The 19,078-nt window shown below is 43.5% G+C and overlaps 8 protein-coding genes across 8 annotated transcripts; 3 read left to right on the forward strand and 5 right to left on the reverse strand.

The window, feature by feature from the left end:
- Window positions 1-59: 59 nt before the first annotated feature.
- O0I10_010705 (uncharacterized protein) lies at window positions 60-3,190 on the reverse strand (the record flags this gene model as incomplete). The annotated part of the gene is made up of 9 exons (XM_058490683.1): window positions 60-449; window positions 524-585; window positions 642-722; window positions 785-955; window positions 1,057-1,571; window positions 1,639-1,859; window positions 1,938-2,125; window positions 2,206-2,516; window positions 2,790-3,190. The coding sequence occupies 9 exons, from the start codon at window positions 3,188-3,190 to the stop codon at window positions 60-62; spliced, it is 2,340 nt and encodes a 779-aa protein (XP_058338581.1).
- Window positions 3,191-4,581: 1,391 nt separating this feature from the next.
- O0I10_010706 (uncharacterized protein) lies at window positions 4,582-8,024 on the reverse strand (the record flags this gene model as incomplete). Its single annotated transcript, XM_058490684.1, has 6 exons — window positions 4,582-4,626; window positions 4,679-5,379; window positions 5,437-5,649; window positions 5,717-6,211; window positions 6,276-7,557; window positions 7,629-8,024. 6 exons carry the CDS (start codon window positions 8,022-8,024, stop codon window positions 4,582-4,584), a joined length of 3,132 nt encoding a protein of 1,043 aa, XP_058338582.1.
- Window positions 8,025-8,577: 553 nt separating this feature from the next.
- On the reverse strand, window positions 8,578-9,860 carry O0I10_010707 (uncharacterized protein; the record flags this gene model as incomplete). The annotated part of the gene is made up of 6 exons (XM_058490685.1): window positions 8,578-9,012; window positions 9,072-9,310; window positions 9,370-9,432; window positions 9,498-9,597; window positions 9,667-9,747; window positions 9,807-9,860. The coding sequence occupies 6 exons, from the start codon at window positions 9,858-9,860 to the stop codon at window positions 8,578-8,580; spliced, it is 972 nt and encodes a 323-aa protein (XP_058338583.1).
- A 124-nt stretch (window positions 9,861-9,984) lies between these two features.
- On the forward strand, window positions 9,985-10,613 carry O0I10_010708 (hydroxyisourate hydrolase; the record flags this gene model as incomplete). The annotated part of the gene is made up of 4 exons (XM_058490686.1): window positions 9,985-10,029; window positions 10,109-10,233; window positions 10,295-10,433; window positions 10,524-10,613. 4 exons carry the CDS (start codon window positions 9,985-9,987, stop codon window positions 10,611-10,613), a joined length of 399 nt encoding a protein of 132 aa, XP_058338584.1.
- Window positions 10,614-11,141: 528 nt separating this feature from the next.
- On the forward strand, window positions 11,142-12,547 carry O0I10_010709 (uncharacterized protein; the record flags this gene model as incomplete). The annotated part of the gene is made up of 2 exons (XM_058490687.1): window positions 11,142-11,891; window positions 11,957-12,547. 2 exons carry the CDS (start codon window positions 11,142-11,144, stop codon window positions 12,545-12,547), a joined length of 1,341 nt encoding a protein of 446 aa, XP_058338585.1.
- A 290-nt stretch (window positions 12,548-12,837) lies between these two features.
- O0I10_010710 (uncharacterized protein) lies at window positions 12,838-13,887 on the reverse strand (the record flags this gene model as incomplete). Its single annotated transcript, XM_058490688.1, has 1 exon — window positions 12,838-13,887. One exon carries the CDS (start codon window positions 13,885-13,887, stop codon window positions 12,838-12,840), a length of 1,050 nt encoding a protein of 349 aa, XP_058338586.1.
- Window positions 13,888-14,138: 251 nt separating this feature from the next.
- Window positions 14,139-15,863, reverse strand: O0I10_010711 (uncharacterized protein; the record flags this gene model as incomplete). The annotated part of the gene is made up of 9 exons (XM_058490689.1): window positions 14,139-14,342; window positions 14,445-14,510; window positions 14,591-14,680; window positions 14,764-14,860; window positions 14,928-15,180; window positions 15,239-15,404; window positions 15,464-15,517; window positions 15,577-15,639; window positions 15,705-15,863. 9 exons carry the CDS (start codon window positions 15,861-15,863, stop codon window positions 14,139-14,141), a joined length of 1,152 nt encoding a protein of 383 aa, XP_058338587.1.
- Window positions 15,864-16,591: 728 nt separating this feature from the next.
- On the forward strand, window positions 16,592-18,530 carry O0I10_010712 (uncharacterized protein; the record flags this gene model as incomplete). Its single annotated transcript, XM_058490690.1, has 7 exons — window positions 16,592-17,067; window positions 17,159-17,377; window positions 17,509-17,817; window positions 17,877-18,023; window positions 18,111-18,225; window positions 18,319-18,396; window positions 18,465-18,530. 7 exons carry the CDS (start codon window positions 16,592-16,594, stop codon window positions 18,528-18,530), a joined length of 1,410 nt encoding a protein of 469 aa, XP_058338588.1.
- Window positions 18,531-19,078: the final 548 nt, after the last annotated feature.

Genomic DNA, 19,078 nt, shown 5'->3' on the forward strand with positions numbered 1-19,078 from the left:
AATGACTGATTTATGTATTGTGTGTAAAAAGAAGGAAGCGCTAATAGGTGTGTTTTTAATCATGTCATGCCTTTGAAAAGAGGTAATGGATTGCCCATGGCGGGGGGTTGAAAAGGTGAATAGGAGCCTGGTACTGCTGGTGTTGATGGGGAGAGTGGGGAGAGTGGATTGGGAAAACCAAATCGTCCCGGCTCTTGGTAATGAACAAGGACACCGTGTTGTAAATCACTGGTACAACGGAAAGGACTTGATGGATTCATTACCATGGCTTGATATAAATCTTGGATCGTAGCAGAACAATCGCAATAAAGGTCAATCATCATACGATGGATTTGAGCCAAGGTATAAAATGGAGGTACAGGTCCAAGGAATGTAGCTGTGCGAGAAATTTCATCCAACTTGTTGTAGGCTGCCTTGGCCTTTTCCAGTAACACCGTATTTCGGTCAGGCTAAAATAATAGATAGATCCATGAATCTTCATAGCCATCATCATCATCCTCATCATCAAGCATCATCAACTTACCAGTACATTGCCAAAGAGCCTTCCATGAAAGTCCTCGGATAAAAAGGTCGAAGCGGTCCAACCTAATCCCCATTCAACATGAGTAAACATGCAACACACACAAGGATGATTCTCATACCATTGGTCCAATTCGCTTTGGGGGTATCATTTGAAGTTTGAATGTCTGATCTTTCTTGGGTTGTCTTGTCTTGATTCTTATCTATAGACAAGACATGTGTGTTAAAATAACGTATGCCACTCACATGATAAAAGAAAATGTACCTTTGGATGGACCAAACAAGAAATTGGAAAAGAAAGAGTTCTCGGTTGCAGGACGTTGGTCATTGGAAGGATCATTGCAAACAACAGTTGGAGGAGGACGATGAAGTTGATTAGAAGAGGGCGGGCCAATAGGAGCGATGGATCGATTGGTCTTTGTTTTTGGTGAAGAAGCTGTTGTAGTAGATCGGTGAGCATGATCACTCCTTTTTCCCTTTTTCCCTCTCTCTCTCTTTTTTTTTCCTAAATACACCCAATCTGGAACAGCAGTTTACCGGTATCAGAGGCTGTGGTGATAGACGAGGAGGAGGACGATAAAGAAGATGATAAGGATGAAGAAGAAGAAGGACCCATCAAGGCATCAATCAAGGTTTGTTGACTCTTGCGACGTTGTTCTTCTTTTTCCCACTTGAGCTTTCGTTCCTGCAAGGCTCGATCGCGTCTCTCCATTTCTTCTTTGAGCTCTCGTTCACGTCGTTCCTTTTCTTGCTTGAATTGTTGTTCTTGACGATCACGATCCTCTTGTTCCTTGCGTTCTTGTTTTCTCTTCATCTCACGTTCCTGTCGTTTACGTTCCTTTTCAGCTGCACGTTCACGCTCTTCTTGCAAACGACGACGCTTTTCTTCTTCACGACGTAATCGAGCCTCTTCCTTTTGTCGTCGTTCTTGTTCACGTCGTTGTCGTTCTTCCTCAAGCTTCTTTTGCTTTTCAGCACGTAATCGTTCCTCTTCAGCTTTCTTTGCAGCCTCCTTGGCCCGCCGTTCCTCTTCCTTTTGCTTCTTGAGTTGCCTAAGAGATATATGAAAAAGATAAGCCCTATGCAGTCGTTTGCATCAAGAAATAAACGATGACTTACATTTTCTTATCCTTTTTTCGTTCCTTTTCCTTTTGCTTTTTCAATTCCTTTTCTTGTCGAAGGCGATCTTCCTCTTCCAATTCTTGAATCAAGCGTTGCTGTCGTTCTTGAGCCACCTTTTCACGATACGCAGCAAGGACACGTTGTTCAAACATGCGAGCAGCAAATATTTGGAATGTGCGACGGCCTTCTTCAATGCGTTGCAACTCTGTCCGTGCGTCCTAAGGGGGTGGGTATTTGCAAGTCAGATACCAACTCCAAGTGATGTACACACACACACACACACACACACAACATACCTCTTCTTCATCTTCATAGTCATCATCATCCAAGTATTCATCATCTTCTTCATCCTCTTCGTCATCTTCTTGTCTGTAATCCAAAGGGTCTTCTTTTTTGATCCTCCTTTCTGCAAGTCGTTCCATCATGTCGAGAAATTTCTTGCCATTGTTTTGCAACAAGTCATCAGCCACGGTAAGAATCCCACCTAAGTGATCACTCTTTTGTGAGAATGTGTGTGTGTGTGTGCGGGTTATCGGGCATTATAAAAAGGTTGTTGTTATGTACCTTTGACCGTGAGACTGTTGCCAAAAGCAAGGTGATCTGAGCTATATTCATCTTCGTCGTCATCCTCGTCGTCGTCAGATGGATCATTCTCGATATCGTCGTCGTCGTCGTCATCATCATAATCTGATTCATAATCGGGATCTTCCTCCTCATCGTCGTCGTCATCGTCATCATCATCATCATCCATATCAGATACGGGTGTACCAGTCAAAGGATTGATGCCAGAACTGTTTTGATTGTTGTTGGTATATTGTTCCAATTCCTCATAATAAGCATCGTAAAGGACCTCGAGTTCATCTTCAATAGCGGTGCTATACAGGGATTTCAATAAGAACCTGTTGTGTCCATGGAAATCAACAATTGTACACACACAAGCATACGTGTAACACGACTTGGGTGTTTCACATAAAGAAAAAGAGAGAGAGAGAGAGAGAGATGTGATGATGGAAAGGAGGAGGAGGGTGAGGGTGGGGTGGGGGTGGGGTGGGTGTGTGGGAGAAGAGGAACACAAAGATGTGTGTGCGTTATGTGAGGAAGAAGGGGCAGGGGTTTTTGGAGGGAGATAGAGGGGATGATGAACGTACCGTTTCTTGCCACACACTGAACAGTTGCAGGAATGTCGTTGTTGCTCCTTCATTTTCTTGAGTACTGCCTCCTTCTCGATTTTGATGAGAGAACGACGCTCGTCTTCACGTAGCTGTAACCAGAATTCTCGAATGCGTTGGCGTTCCTCTGCATTGCTGGGTCTTGTCCAAAAGCCGTCCTGGTCATTGTCGATAATATCATTCAGCTCATTCTTGACGGCATTGCGTTGCTTTGCTGCTGCTGCTTTGTCAGACGACCATGTGGACGACGAAGAAGACGCAATACTATGGGTATCGGGTGTACGTGATACTCTTCTTCCACCACCACCTATCGATCGTTGTTTCTTTCTTTTGGACTTTGGTACACTTGTACGCCGAGGTCGGGTATTGTTGTTAGTCATGCGTTCGACAATGTTGATAAGAGACTGGAATGTGTAGAGTCGCGAGTGTGTGAGAGGGAGAGAACTAGGAATAGTAGTAGTAGTAGTAGTAGTTTAAAAAGAAACGCTTACGAATGAGTATGCTGCCTCATGTATAAATAAAGAGCTATCCTTGTTATTTACCTGGTTCGTTCAAATAAGCATAAATATAGATAGTAGCAAAAGAGGAAAAAGAGCAAGAGTGAGTGGTGGGGTGGTGAGAGAAGAAAGAGAGAGAGGGAAATGAACAGAAAGCGCCTTCCTTTTCGAGAACGCGCTTACCTGCTTTGCCGTTGCTGATGATGCTGCTGCAATAGCGGAGAGTTTTATGTGCGCGCTGCTGCTGGGTCGGCGGGAAAGTGGGAATGAATGAATGCGAGGAAGAGAGTAATTTGTTCCACATTCATTTGATGTAATATGACTTTCATTTACATAATGAGCAATCCATGTCTATTGAATGAATATAGGAGTCGTCTATGTGTGAGTGTGTGTGTGTGTTTTGATTCATCCATTGAGAGAGAATCGACATTCTGGAATGCATCCTTATCTAGTAGCATCATCCATCATCATACCATTCACTTCTTGGATAATGAACCCCCCCCCTGTGTATGCCATTCTACTGACAGATTTCCCTCCCTCCTCCTTCTTCTCCTCCTCCTATGTAAGGATACATTTATGTACATATACATATATACAATGATCCCATCCATTGTCTATCGGATCTCATTTATTCAGATGTCTACATTGATCCCGCATTTTTTCCCAAATGTGAAATGGTGTACACACACCACCCATATAAGCTTGTTGTTGTTGTACGTAGCACTTTTGATCTTTTTTTGATACATTATTCTTATGTAAACTTGCTGCTGTACATAATACAAATCTAACGACCCATTCAATGACGGCAATCCAGTTGCCATTATCATGCCGTCGACGTAACCCAAAGCATCCATCATCATCATGCGACTAGCTTATATATAAGTATGTAACCATAATTTCTTTTTTCCGACCCAGCATTGTCACGAGGATCGCTTTGAGCATGGTTACTCCACTTTTGTGTGATTCATCCAAAGCAGGTTAAATACATACAGCAACGTTTGCATCAAACCCATTGCCTTCACTTCTTTATGATCTTTGGTCATCTATGGGACAGGGGAAACCGTTGCACTTTGTGTGGTTGTAAATAGTAATCGCTCGACGAGCTCATTTTCCAAAAGAGATGAACTTTTTTTTCAACCGGAAGAGGAAACAAAGCATAAAGTGTAATAGATCCACATCAACATCATCAGAGTGTGTGACATTCAATAATCCAAATCAATGATGCTGCTGCTTTCTAGTAGTAATAATAATGGATGGGTATTATTGTATATAATTTAAGGATAAACTCTAACAGCATCCGCCATGAGACGATCCAGTTCCTATAGGATTGTGAGCGGCAAGAAAAAAAGCAACCTCTATATGTGTATATACCTTTTCCAATTGTTCGAGTCGTTGTTGGCTGTCCTTGAACACCTCACTGATTTCGCTACGAATAGGTGGATGTTTATGTGTCTTTGTTGATTGTTCTTGCTCCTCTGCATAGCGTACAGCACCACGAATCAGCACCATGAGTTCATTCATGCCAAATTCTTCACAGAATAGCATAGAGTCAACAGGTGTACGACGACTTGATTTACCATCCATGGATGGTGGTTGTTGGTTCTCCTCCTCCATAGGCTTGTGGTGCTCATGCTCAGTGATGGATGGCTGTGGTGGCGCATCAATATCACTATCCATATCCCATGCCCGTTGGTGGTGCTGTTGTTGCTCCTTTTTATCATCGGTCTCATCATCAACAACATCATCATGCATGGTTGTTTGTTGCAACATGTCTCGGCTATTGTTGATACTGCTTGCCACAATGGCTTCCGTTAAAGGTTCGTTGCTGTTGCGTGTATGGGCTAAATTATCAAGCGCTTGATCGAGTTTCATAAGCACATCCACAGCTGACTCAGGTTCATCATACATCACTTGGCCTTGTTGTTGTTGTTGTTCCTGGTCTGTTGTAGTAGAAATAGCAAGTGGATGAACATTATTTCCAGAAGATGGAACATCAGGCATAGGGCCATTGGCAGGTGAAGGTGTTCCTCTAGGCATGGGTGTGTCTTGTCTGGTAGGGCGGGGAGGTCGTACTATAAATAAAAATAGCCATGAGCAAGAGGTGTAAACTCTTTTTATATATCATTTACCTGGAACTTGTTGAGAAGAAGAGTCCTTATTGTGGCGATCGGATCGTCGAAGAATGAAAAACGTTTCATCGGGTTGAGGAGAAGGAGTTATAACAGAAGACAAGGATGCAATAGAGGCTCTATCGGGATTGCTACTGTTGCGACGGTGGACAACGGGTGGTAAATTATCACCAAATGCGCTGCTGATATCCACGGTGGGTGCAAGCATCATTTCTAATACCTTGTGTGTTAAATAGACATGTCATGTTATAAAAAGGTGTGAGGGGGTGGATATACTTACCTTGTCCTTGTTTGCTGACAGAGAGTTGGTATCGAATCGCTTGGTCTTCAGCACCTCGTAGACGCAACGACTGTGCTTTTTCTTCAGCATCAGGACCATCCACAATGCCGTTCAAGATATGAAACTTGTCAAGAACAAGGGCTGTCACATCACTCACAGAGGCATGGATGGGTACGGTCACCAATTTATCCACACGCGTCTGATCAAACTTTAGAATGCTGGTATTGCCACCAATCTCGGATGCAAACAACGACACCTTGATAGACATGTGGCCATCTTCAGGCCGCTTGGCCTTGGTATACAGGTAGAAGCGCACCTCTTCTTGAATCTCTTCAGCTCCTTCCTTGGGACCACCAATATGTGTACTATCACTGGCACCCATCAAGGCAGAAATACGACGTGCCTTTTTCAAAGATGGCATAGGTGTATTCAAATGAGCCGTTAACGAGGAATAAATGGTAAGAGGTCGATCATTGGGCACCAATGTATACTCATCTAAATAAAAAAAGAAATGAGCCTCGCCTCTTTTTCTTTATACATTCCCCCCTCCCTTACTTACCTCCATCCACACCACGTACAACCAAAAAGTAATCGAGATGAGCATCTGCATTGGCACTGGGTTGATGATTTTGGATATCAAATGTATGCAATGCATGTTGGATCAAATCAGCAGCTGTTGTATTTGGATAAGTATTGGCAATCTTGAATTCGGCACCAAAGCGTACATTGCCGGCATAAATCTTGAGCATAGCAGGTTGTTGTTGTTGTTGTTGTACGCCGGCGGTGGCAGGTTCGGGTTGCTGTTGTTGATGTGGATGAGGATCACGAGGTTGTTGCTGTTGCTGATGTGAATAATGTTGATGTTGATGATGATGATGCATATGCATATGGGAAGAAGAATCGATACTGCTAGCACGATCACGATCAGAGTAACCTGTTGATTGTGAAGAAAGCGATGCTGTCTCAGATGAAATGATTTCACCACCCACAGTAATGATCGGTGTTGTTTGCTTATCCATGCTGCCCTTTCGCTGCTTTTTGTCCTTGCCATCCTTATTGCGCGAAAACAATTTACGCAATCCACCCTTTTCCTTTTTATCCTTGGAGCCACGACGTTGTTCATTCACAGGGGGTACTGCTGATGATGACGATGATGAAGGTGGTGATGATCCATCTCCTGCAAGGATACTCTCCAGTTTGCTGGCTTTACTTTGTGGATCGCCATAGCTCATTTCTCGGTATTGATTTCCAGATTCATGGGTATCACGTGCAACTTCAGGTGTCAATGAGAATTTGATTGTCTCAGTGGCTTCAAGATCCAAAGTGTCTCTAAATGGCATGTTACCACCCCGTTGTTGTTGTTGTTGTTGCTGTTGTTGTGGTTGTGCAGGAGGATAGGGTTGTTGTTGTTGATGATGGTGGTTGCTAGTAGTAGGTTGTGCATATTGTTGTTGTTGTTGTGATACTTGTTGGTGGTGATGGGATCGTGCATAATTATCCACCGATGATTGACCATAATCATAGCCACCTGTTGATCCATACAACCGTACATCATCATAGTAATCATCATCATCATCCGAATCGGTGGTATCATCGAGATCATCCGTATCACTATCGGTGCGAATCGTTTCCTGCCATTCTTCGAATTCCTCTTCAAAATCTTCATCGTCACTGGATCCGAAAATAACTTGTGCCTGGAATTTGACACCTTTGGCCAGCTTGACTTTTTTGTTGCTCTTGGGTTTGGTGGAAGGGGGAGCAGGGAATGCATCTTGGATATCACGTTGTGTCAATTCGATATTGCGATGTGAATTAAGACGTGCCAATCGTTCATAAGGCGTCTATGTACATCCAAATCCAACAACATCAATACACCATCCATCCCACACATGTCCTAGGATGCCCGATTTACCTCGATATTCTCGGCAGGAATATAGCCAACTTCAGATGTTTTGAGCACTTTGACGAGCCACCAATAAGAGTTGCTGTCATCCAACAGGGTTAATGCGTCCCCTTTCACCACAGAGGCTTGTCCTTCCACAGTGGCTGCAAACGTGTGTAGTGCATAGACAAGGTCGAAATCAATGTTGGGATCGGGTATACTCAAAACAGAGCCTACAGACTCTTCTTCGTCGTCGTCGTCCATATCATCGTCATAGTCATCGTCAATAGGGTGATTGTGGTAATCGTCCATGCCGTCGTCGTATAGAGAATGGCGGTGGATCTGTGCAGGTGCAACACTCTGTTGATCGTGTGCTCCAGTAACATAGCCCGTCAGCCGTCGTCCATCACGTAGAGAAGTGGGCATTGCAAAAGGAATGGAATGAAAAAGATGATGGTGGTGGAAGGGAAGGAGAATAGCTTCATTTGGGTTGCACAAACGACATGTCTTTTATTGGATTTTTATCTTGGTGCGATGCCAACCTCGTTACCCGGGCAATGGATCCTAGCAACGCGTCTTTTATCTTACAACTTGCTTTACTTTTTGCATCCATTGGATAACATCAATAAAAAGATGATCATGGTGGAATTGATGCATAAGGTCGTGGTGCCTGGTTTATTCATTGGCGGTGTTCCTGAAGTAGTAGTCGTTCAATCCTCCTGCAGATAATTAAGGTAGGAATACACCCCACTGAAGTCGCCGCAGCTATTTCACACTGCTAGTTCAATAAATTGTCTTACTATCCACCCGCCATAATTGCATCCCTTGTTAATATGGCATACCTTCAGGTATCTATATACTCCCTTATCTTATACACGTTTACTTTTACTGAGGCAATGATTCATCCCAACCCTCCATATTGTATTATTCAAGCTTCACGCGTATTAAGATTGTACATAGTGTCCCTCTTTATTGCGCATCAGTCGTCTTTTTTGGGTGAGGATGGTTTAGCTTCTTTGGGTGAGGATGATGGTGGTTGTTGTTCATCTTTGGCTGACGATGATGAGGATTCTTCCTGGGGTTGTTGTTGTTGTTGTTGTTGTTCAGCATTGGATGATGAAGGTTCCTCTTGTGATGATGACGCTGTTGCTTCATCTTGTGGCGGTAGTGATGATGGTGGTGGTTGTTGTTGTTGTTCGACGACATGTTCAGCATTGGATGACGATGGTTCTTGTTCAGGGCCTTGAGGTTCATCGGCAGGAGCATTAAAGATGGCATTGCTGTATTGGGCAGAGACATCTTCAGAGGGCCTCGTGCTGGCTGATTTGCGCGGTATCCGATGTAATAAACCATATCCAACATCACAACCCAAGGATCCATGACCTCCCCAATCGTGGTTTGGAACAATAATCACCTAAAAAACATGTCCCTCAGCATAAGAAGACTCTCCCGTTTATGATTTCCTAGACTTACCTCACGGCAACTATCCCATTCAGAGTTGTATAGATAAAGTTGTAATGGCTTGCCAATATGCTCTTCCACCAAATCATAAAAGCCATCTTCACTGGCAAGGACTGCATGTGGACTGCCAATGATATAATCGCTTTCGGGAATAATGCCTGCCATCTCTGCTGGTGAATTGGGTGCAACACTAAGAACATGCCATACATGTTCACCCGCCCTCTCATAGGAACAAAACCGTATTGAGCATCCTAAATCCAACATTAAGAACCATGACATTCTTTTTTTTTTCGTGTGTGTGTGTGTGTACCTATCAAGCTTTTTTCGCCAGGATTATCCTTGTGCCAATCACTGCTAGGGATCAGAGTCACCTCTATATACACGTATCCATGGTGAATCATCATGCGTAAAAGATAGAGAGACATTCCATATACGAACCTCTAACAGCTTGCTCTTTGCTTGAATAGACCTCCAGTTGCACGGGCTTGTTCTCCGAGTCATTTAAAATACGAAGCAAGGTCTCACTATCGCCATTGTCCTTTCAAGACGAATTTGACAACGTGTTGGCATTGGATGCCCATGGTCGACAACACACACATACACGTACCACTTTGATGTCGTTGATGCCGATAATATAGTCAAAGAACTGCTCAATGCCGGCCTTGAATGCAGGAGAGTTTTCTTTCACCTTGTTTTTACTTGCAAGTAAGTATTTAAAACGAGGGTGGATGCACGTGAACAACTTACCTTTAATACGTGAAACCCATATTGGCCTTGTTCAGTGCTTTGCGTACCACCCATAACAAAAGAGAGCACGATGGTTGCGGAGCATACGCATTAACACCAAAGTTATCTCAGCTTGCAAAGTCACAACCGATCCATCCGATATAAAAAAGGTTGTGGGGGGATGGGTATCTCAGACACTATGTCTGCTTCTTCTCGTCTTGCAGCCGTCAAACAACATCTTACTGTAAGCCCTCTTGTGTATATCCTTTATTTACACATCCTATATTAAATCACTCACACATACACACACACTCTCACTATAGCCCATGTCCAAGAGCCCTATCACCTGCCACGTCCTTGTTGCCTCTGTTGGCAAGCCTGGAGAACATGTCCGTGTAAAGATCGAAAAGGAAGGTGCTGCTGGTGCTTTCTCTGTTCTTTCCACTGCGTACGTATATCCATCTATCTATGTGGATTTCGAGTAAAGGCTCACATTGACATCTATGTAGTGAGACCAACGATGATGGTCGTTGCCCCAACCTTTTGCCTAGCGACTACAAGGTTGAGAAGGGTGTCTATCGTGTCACTTTTGAGACCAAGGAGTTCTTTGCTCGCAAGGGCGAAAAGTGCTTCTATCCTTATGTCCAGGTAAAGAAATATAGCTCTCTCACACACACACACATCATTATGGAAAGAAGGAAGGAGAAGAAAAGACTCATAGGAATTCTATCTATCTAGATTGTGTTCGAGATTGAACACCCCGAGCAACATTATCATATCCCTCTTTTGATCAGCCCTTACTCTTACACCACTTACCGTGGTAGCTAAGCGTGCGGTATATTCGGTTTAGCGGTATATTCCAAAATTTGTGTAACATAAAGAGCTTTGGCCCAAAAGGCAAAAAGTACAAGGATGATTTTTATGCAACATGGATATTGGAGAGAGAAAAAAAAAAGTTGACTTTATTTTAATGCATATCTGATGTATCTGAATCCTATGTTTATACATACCCCCATAACAACAACAACAGTTACCATGTTTGAACAAACATTCCAAGGTTTCACATGAGACTCTCTAAGGGCGCCAAAAAGAAAAAAACGCCCGTTGTTGATGGTGGGCTGCTGCTGCTGCTGCTGCTGCTCATTCATCCACCCCTTTCCTCCTCCTCCTGCACATACACATACAACACTCGTTGTTGTTGGTAAAAGCGCTTCTGTTTACTTTTTCCTTTTCTCTTTCTCCCCTTAAACCTACTTTTTTTTCGTGGCGGGCAAAACGCATAGTGTGTGTGTGTTGGTGCGTGCGTGCGGGTATCTATACAACCCAAAAAAAAAGAGCGAACGATTGTGAATCAACATGCTTCATGTTCAACCCAATACGACAACAACAGCCATCTCTCCAGAGTCACCCACTGATTGTATACCCAAATGGTCATTGGAGCAAGATTCCCACCATCCTGGCCCCATGGAACAAGAGGACCCAGTGCCACCACCTCCACCACCGTTAACAGAAGATGATGAATATTTCTTCCTCAACCAGCCGCCACCACCTCCACCTCCTATTCCACCCTCCATGTTATTATCATCATCACAAGAAGAGCCGGCAATGAATGATGATGAGGATGATGAGGATGGTGGTGGTGGCATGATGGCCATGATGGATGACAAGTATGAGACAGCGACACGGATCTTTTATGCAACCATGCAAAAGTTTGCGGGCCCTAGCAACCATCGTAGGACCTTTTTGGAGAGTTGGCATTTACATAGCATGTACAGCAAATCGCAGCAGATCCTTTTGGGGATTCCTAATGCACAATCCATGGTTTATTTATCCGGTGATGATTTCATGTTTACACCTCAACTTGTTCCCCAGGATACGACGGCCATGATGGATCAAATGGAGTTCGATTGGGAAGAAGAAGAAGAAGAGGAAGAGGAAGATGATTTGCCACCTATCATGATGATGCCAGCAACAACAATGATGGAACAACAACAACAGCAACAAGAACAAGATGCATCGCCACCACCCCTCGAAGAGAATGATGTGATGGTCATGAGTGCTCCTGCCCCTGTTATGGATGAAAATTTATGGATGGCCCCAGATAAAGTAAGCAAAAAGGAGACCGTAGTGATGATGATGATGATCATGTCATTGATATTGTATATACATAGGATGTGAGTGGGATCTCCTTGGATGCAGTGGACTTTTATCGTCATGGATCACCTTCTCCTCCACCTTCCGCTTTGTATGAATTGGATTCCAATGAAAAGGGTAAAGAAACGCTACGATTACCTGCTCAAGAACAACAAGAGACCACCACTACCCCCACCACCACCACCACCAACAATATGGAAGAAAAGGAACATGGCCAAAGAGACAAGATGAATGATATTCCACAATCCAGTGATACTACTACTACCACTACCCCACCCTATTATGGGACGCTCATGACATCGCCATCACAACAACAACAACAACGAGACATTGTACAACAACAAAAAGATGATTTGACAGAGCGATTATTACAATGGCCGATCCTTCACGCTTCCGAACGACTTGCACATGATCTCTTATTGGCATTTGAACTTGCTGAGGATTTCGTTGATAACAACAAAAAAGGATTGCGTACCGTGTCGAGTTTCTTTGTATACCTTATACGCATTTGGCATGTCCTCTTTGTCTGTGCTGAAATGTTGCTTGGCAGTTTGGGCAGTAATACACATCAACGACGACGCCCATGGATGAATGACGAGTTGGTGTAATGTATATACCATGATGCCTTTGGTTCCTCTTTTTCCACCCACCCCAACCCATATATATACCACCTCTTATACTCTTATATACACATACTTTATTCACTTTCACCCTATTTTGTTTGCGTTGTTTACAGACTTATTATACATAATGATATTAAAAGATACCTTCTTGTTGGCTCAGAAAGAAAAAAGGGACGACGACGACGAATTATATATTTACATCAAAATTAAAAGTGGGGAGGGAGGGAGGGAGTCCAGTGTAACCAATTATGTATGAATGAATGAACGAATATAACCTAAACTTCACCGCATTGTTCCTTTAGGGCAAAGTAAGCGCTTTCCCAATGCATCTTTTCTTCCCATATCATCCGTAATTTGACATAGGCGATACCACTCAATACTTCAAATTGGTCACACGTGGTATTCATGGCAGCTTCTAGTCGTTTTTGGCGTTGTTTCTCCAAGGCAATTTGGCGTTGCAATTCCTCCACCGTAGTAGGCATCGTCGTTGTGGTAGAATCCATGCCATCAAGGGCTGGTCGATAGGAAGAGGATGGAGGACGATGCAAGGATTTCAAAGAGGATTGATCCGTTTGAATATGGGCATGACGTACTCTTTTGGTTGTTGTTGTTGTTGTAGTGGATGATGATGATGACGGGGTTGTGGTGGTTGTGGTTGTGGGAAGATGGCCGTTCGCAGTAGCGGTGACGATCCTCTGTTGTAAAGCTTGATCAATTTGTCTACTTTCAAATACATCTGCCACGTGTCGCTCGTGATTTTTGGGACTTGCAGGGTTGGTACGTTGAGTCCCCCATCCATTATGACTACTACTCATACTGCGATAGCGCATGGAACCACTGTATAAGCTTGATTCACGTCTCGGAAGTATAGGTTCCGGTGGGGGAGGAGCTATCTCAATATGTGTCTTTGGAGGAGTTGTTGTTGCTACGGGTGACGACGTTGCTACGGGTGACGACGTTGCTACGGGTGCTGCTGCTGATGCTGATGATGATGACGATCCATGATGTGATTTGTTATTGTGCTGCTGCTGCTTTGCATGTTGTTGTGTCATGGATGCTAATGTTCCTTTGCTCTTGTTGCGTGCTCTTTTCAAAAATGATAAGGTAGCAATGCTGCCACTTGTCGTACTACTTCCACTGCTACTTGCACTAGATGGGACGCTGTTGTTTTTATGAAACTCCTCTGGACCCGTGGAGAGAAGGAAATCAGCCAATTCTTGAGTACGTGTCTTACGAGATGACTGGGAATACAAGGTCAGCTCATCATCGTCGAAATCAATGTCGCTCTTTATTCTTGCGTCCTTGGGCTGAAATTGATGTGGCATGATAGGATGGGATGGGATGGATGATCGGTGGTGTAAAAAGTGAGGTAAAAAAAAGTGAGAGTGAGTGAAAGGGAAAAGAAAACGAGAGAAAACTAAAATGAAATATGAAAGCAACACAAGGGAGAGAAAGAGAGAATAGGACATGGTGGTGGTGTACTAAATAACTCGACCTTGCAAGTTGGCCATTTCTCCTTCTGCGTAACCTCCGTATCCCCCATGCGTTTGTCTGTGTCCATTCATTTGTGCCACAATCAGGACTCGTTGTTGTCACCACCATCATCATCATCGGATCCACCACCACCTTGTTCAAGCCATTTTGCGTATCGTTCCAATCTTGCTTTTTCATTCTCATCATCTTCTTCGGTCGTCCGTGCACCGCTCTTTTCATATCTTGTTTTACCATCGTAAATCTCGGCACTGATTTGTCGGCCCGCAAAGTAACGATTGTTCATAAGCTAAAGATAATATACATATCACTGAGTTCAATTTGGGGGAGAGAAATGGGGGGTGACCACACAACACCACCACCACCATCCAATTGCCAAATCAAACCTTACCAGCACGCATGCTTCTGCTGATTTTTGCTCCATGAACCGCACGGATATGACGCCACCAGGGGATTTCTATGAGTGTAAAAGAGATCGGTGGTCAGCATCCGAAATTGGCTCCTTATCCTACCCCCACCATCATCATCACTACTTACATCGTAAAGAATCACATTGGTCACTTCACCCAGCTTTTCGCATTCTTCTCGGACATCTTCTTTTAATTCCAGCAATAAAGTTGGATCTTCCTATATAACAAAATGAATGATTCGTACACTATACTCCATTTGTACAAAAGTGACGCGCATGCACGCATGTTGTCTCAACTTACGTCTAATTCCTGCTGGGTGTACATGTTCTTTAAAATGACAATCTTGTTGAATTTCTCCGCCTTTTTACCCGTTTCCTCATCAACCCAATCCAATTTCCTATGGCAACCAAATGATCAGATCAGTCAGTCCCTACGATCCATCCTACCCCCCACCATCCATTTACCTCTGCAATTGATGTAATCGTTTCTTGGTCTTGTTTTTGTTGGCTTGACTCTTTTTCTTATCCGCAGGAAGTTGTTTCTCAGTAAATACGGCCTGTTGTACTCGAATACGGGTCGAGGGTTCACCCAGTCTGAATTCTGCATCATCCAATAGATTGATCGCCAAAGGCACAGACTCTTCTTTGAAATACGTGACCAATGCATCTCCTTTGGGTCGACCTTCTGCATCTTGATAAATCTTAATCTTGGGTTGGCCTATACAATCCCATTAGGATGAAAAGGAATGATCGTTCTTCTATACACACACACATACCACTCTCAAGATCCTCCATAATGACACCACATTTCGTAAAGACTTCCTTGATCTCTTCAATCGTGGCATCGGGTGGTACACCAGTAACGTAAACGGATGTATTGGGTCGTTTTGCTGTATCACGCTTTTGCTTCTTGGCATTGTTGTTGCTATTGCCTTCATTCTCCTAGAATTCGTATGAGTCAAAACAAGAGAGAAAAGACATGATGCGTCCTTGTTGCTTACTTCTTCATAGGTATAAACACGCTTTTTCTTTTGTCGCGGCTGTACAGCAGGCTCCTATGCACACACGCGTGAGTTTGGGTTGCATAGAATCTAGAATAAAGAGGATCCCATACCGATTCGTCGACACCTTCGATGGCATAAGCGGATTGTTGTTGCTTGATCAGGTCTTCGTCGTACTTGAAAGAGAATATGAGTCAATGGCACGATGTGAAAGAAAGAGAGAGAGAGAGGGAATGGGTACCATTGGAAACCAAGCAGCCAAAGACTCATCGTATTCATAACAAACGCCATCGTCACCGACATAGGACCATTTGTTGGTTTCTTTGTTGAGCGTATAACGTGAATCGGAAGCGAAGTCTGCAGGTGTTTTATCCTTTGAAGGAGGAGGAGGAGCTGACATGGCAAGAAAGAAAAGAATACAAAAAGCAAAATGAAAATGGTGGTGGTGTTGGAAAGCGCTTCTCGGATTCTCGGCTCACACCGGACATGGAAAATGGGTGTTGCAGAATTCCTGCGTGGTGCGTGTGTGTATGGACAGGACCACATGTTGGGTAGCATAAACACGCACATGGACCATATGAACAAGGATTATCCCCAAAGTAAGTTTTTTTATGTCACCATACAAAATGAGTCGTGTGAGTGTGTTTACCACCCAACTTACTTACAACAGCATGAATGCCCACCCACCCGCGTGGCGTCAATACGACATTGTGATTCACACACGCAGCAGCAGCAGCAGCAGCTCTTTATTCACTCAACGCATCCACACAATAATTTATTACATTGCTTTGTTTTCTTTTTCTTTCTCTCTCTCTCTTTCTTTCGCTCTTTCTTTTCCTTATCTCCCACCCCATTTATCATAAAGGACATTCTCTTTGTTCCCAAGAACATTGTCTTTTCGAACAAACAACAGCATCGTTATCATCACTCAACACCACCAACATCATCATCATCACCCACCCCCTTGCGGTCGGGCTTCTCCCCCTTGAGCCAAGCTTTATACAGAATACTGTCCAAGTAAGTAAGCGCCTTTTTTCTCTTTTTCTTTCTTTTCTCTTTCTCTTTCGCATACACATTATACATATACATACATACAATACATATATATATATAACCCCCATTTCCCAAATGCCACCTACCACTACTACTATCATGGGTTCAACTACCAACACCAACAAACAACCTCATCATCATCATCAATGGATAGGCTTTTTACCGTTATATCGACTACTCGTCGCTGCCATTTGTATCTTTCTTTTTCCTTTCTTTATCCTCAGCACGTTGGTTTCCGGAATTCTTGGCTTGATCATTAATCGCATGGTGCATCCACACACCAACGCGGCATCATCAGGTGGTGGTGGTGCTGCTGCTGCAACTACAACAACAACAGCCACTTTGACGTCAGCAACAGAGGACCACAACCACAACAACCACAATCACATTCACCATCATGATGACGATGACGACGATGATGATGATGACAATGACGATCCTCAAGATAACATGGAGTATTGGCTTCAACGATGCTCCATTTGCTTTGAAGCTCAACTTGATTTATGCCTTGATTATTGTCGTGATCAATATTGTCTTGATTGCTTCCGCAGGCAAGTGTGATGATGCTGCATGCAGCATTCTTCTCATTTATGCAATCATCCTTTATCTCACACACACTCACACTCATACCTATTACATTAGATACGTGACCAATGTCGTTACCTCGTCATGGGGTCTAAGTGTGACCAAGATCAGGTGCCCTGTATGTCAGGACCATATCCCACAAAGTGAATGGAGCAAATTCGTACCAAAGAGCGTCGTGGATCAATACAATCGCTTCAATCAACCTTATCGCAGCTTTTCACGTTGTTGTCCTGGGTGTGAAACGGAGGTGATGCCCTGTCAAAGATTACAACGAAGGTATGTTTGGTGCATGTGTGTGTGTGTGTGTGTGTTACCATGATGGCGTTGTCGAGTTAAGGAGGAGGAGGGGGCCCATGGTGGATCATCTTTTGTATACTCAACAACCAACCCTACTATTACTACTATAGTCAACCCAGACGCGTCCATGGACTACTCAAAGAATACTTGCTTCAATGCACCGAACACCATGATCATCCACGTCATCGTATGCTGTTGCGAGATTTATTACCAGTCTATGAACGCCAAGAATGGTCTAGCCATACATTGTTGGATGTGTACAAGCGTACGATTCATGCGCTCAAGGTCTTGGAACGGGACCATCCCTCTTTTATCCAGCCCCTTGCCATTGCACAGCAAATCTTATGCTTTGACATGAAGCCTGACACTTGGAGAAAGCTACAATTTATTCACATTGGCCAATTCCCTGATATCCATTGGTAAGATACAAAAGGGCAAAGGATGAAGAGGAAGATGATACTGATCCCATGTAATGTAGTCCCGAATGCAACATGGTCTTTTGCTTACAATGCGGTAATCAACAACATCCAGGCTCTACATGTGAGCAATACATGCAAAACGTGGTGGATCATCATGCTGCACCCGTCGAAGTGATAGAGACATTTCAATGGCAGCTGAAAAACAGGTACATATAAGGGAGGAAGGAGGAAGGGGGTGGGTGTTTGAATGATGATGATGCATGGTGATAAACGATCCTTTCTATTATGTATAGCCGACGTTGTCCCAGTTGCTCTATCATGATCCAACGCGATGAAGGTTGTAACAAGGTGGATTGCTCATTGTGTGGTTATTGCTTTTGCTGGGCATGCTTATCACAATGGTCAGACGTAAGTACATACATACATACATACATACAAGAGGGAGGGGTATTCAGGGACCTATATGCATGATTGATTCATCATTTTCTTCTCCTCCTCCAGAAATGTGGTTTTTATCATTGTTCACGATCACCCACCTCTGAATACGCCAATACGTCTCCCGAACATTCAAATGCAAAGGTAAATTGTTACAAAGAGCGGCATGCCATGTATCGCAAAACTAATGACATGGGTTGTTGTTGTTGTAGACCGAGCTTGGAGTACCCAATGTTTCTTCCATTCAAGCACGACTCTATCCAGGCATCAATGCTTAAACTTGGCTCTCACACACACTCACACATATATCACATCATTTCTTTGTATATATATTATATTAGCTTTTTCTCTCTTTATCCCCTCAACCTTCAATGATTGCATCATCCACCCCATACACACACACAAACACACTCACAAACACAGACCATTTCTTATATACAAATATACATCCTATGAATGACTTGCGCACCCGAAACGAGGCCATGTGTGTGTGTGTGAATGTACCTGCATCATGATACACTGCATTGCAATATGATTGGTGTACCTGGTCCATTTAGAGATAGGGCCAACGATGTGTCTATTATCAATACATGCAGCAGCAGCAGCTGATGATGATGGTGGTGGTGTGTGTGTGTATGCCTGCCCAAACAGCTGAGCCAATGTGGTGTATATGCAAAAAAGGAAAATAAAAGGATCATTACTACTGTATCCATGGAAACCGAATGCTTTTGTGAACAATGACGATCATCATGATGAAGCACATGACACCACCACTTTTACCGGATTGTATACTGTAGGTGGATGACCGTGGGAAGTAGAGTGATCC

Source organism: Lichtheimia ornata (genome assembly GCF_029851405.1).
Source record: "Lichtheimia ornata isolate CBS 291.66 chromosome Unknown scaffold00074, whole genome shotgun sequence".
NCBI lineage: Eukaryota > Fungi > Mucoromycota > Mucoromycetes > Mucorales > Lichtheimiaceae > Lichtheimia > Lichtheimia ornata.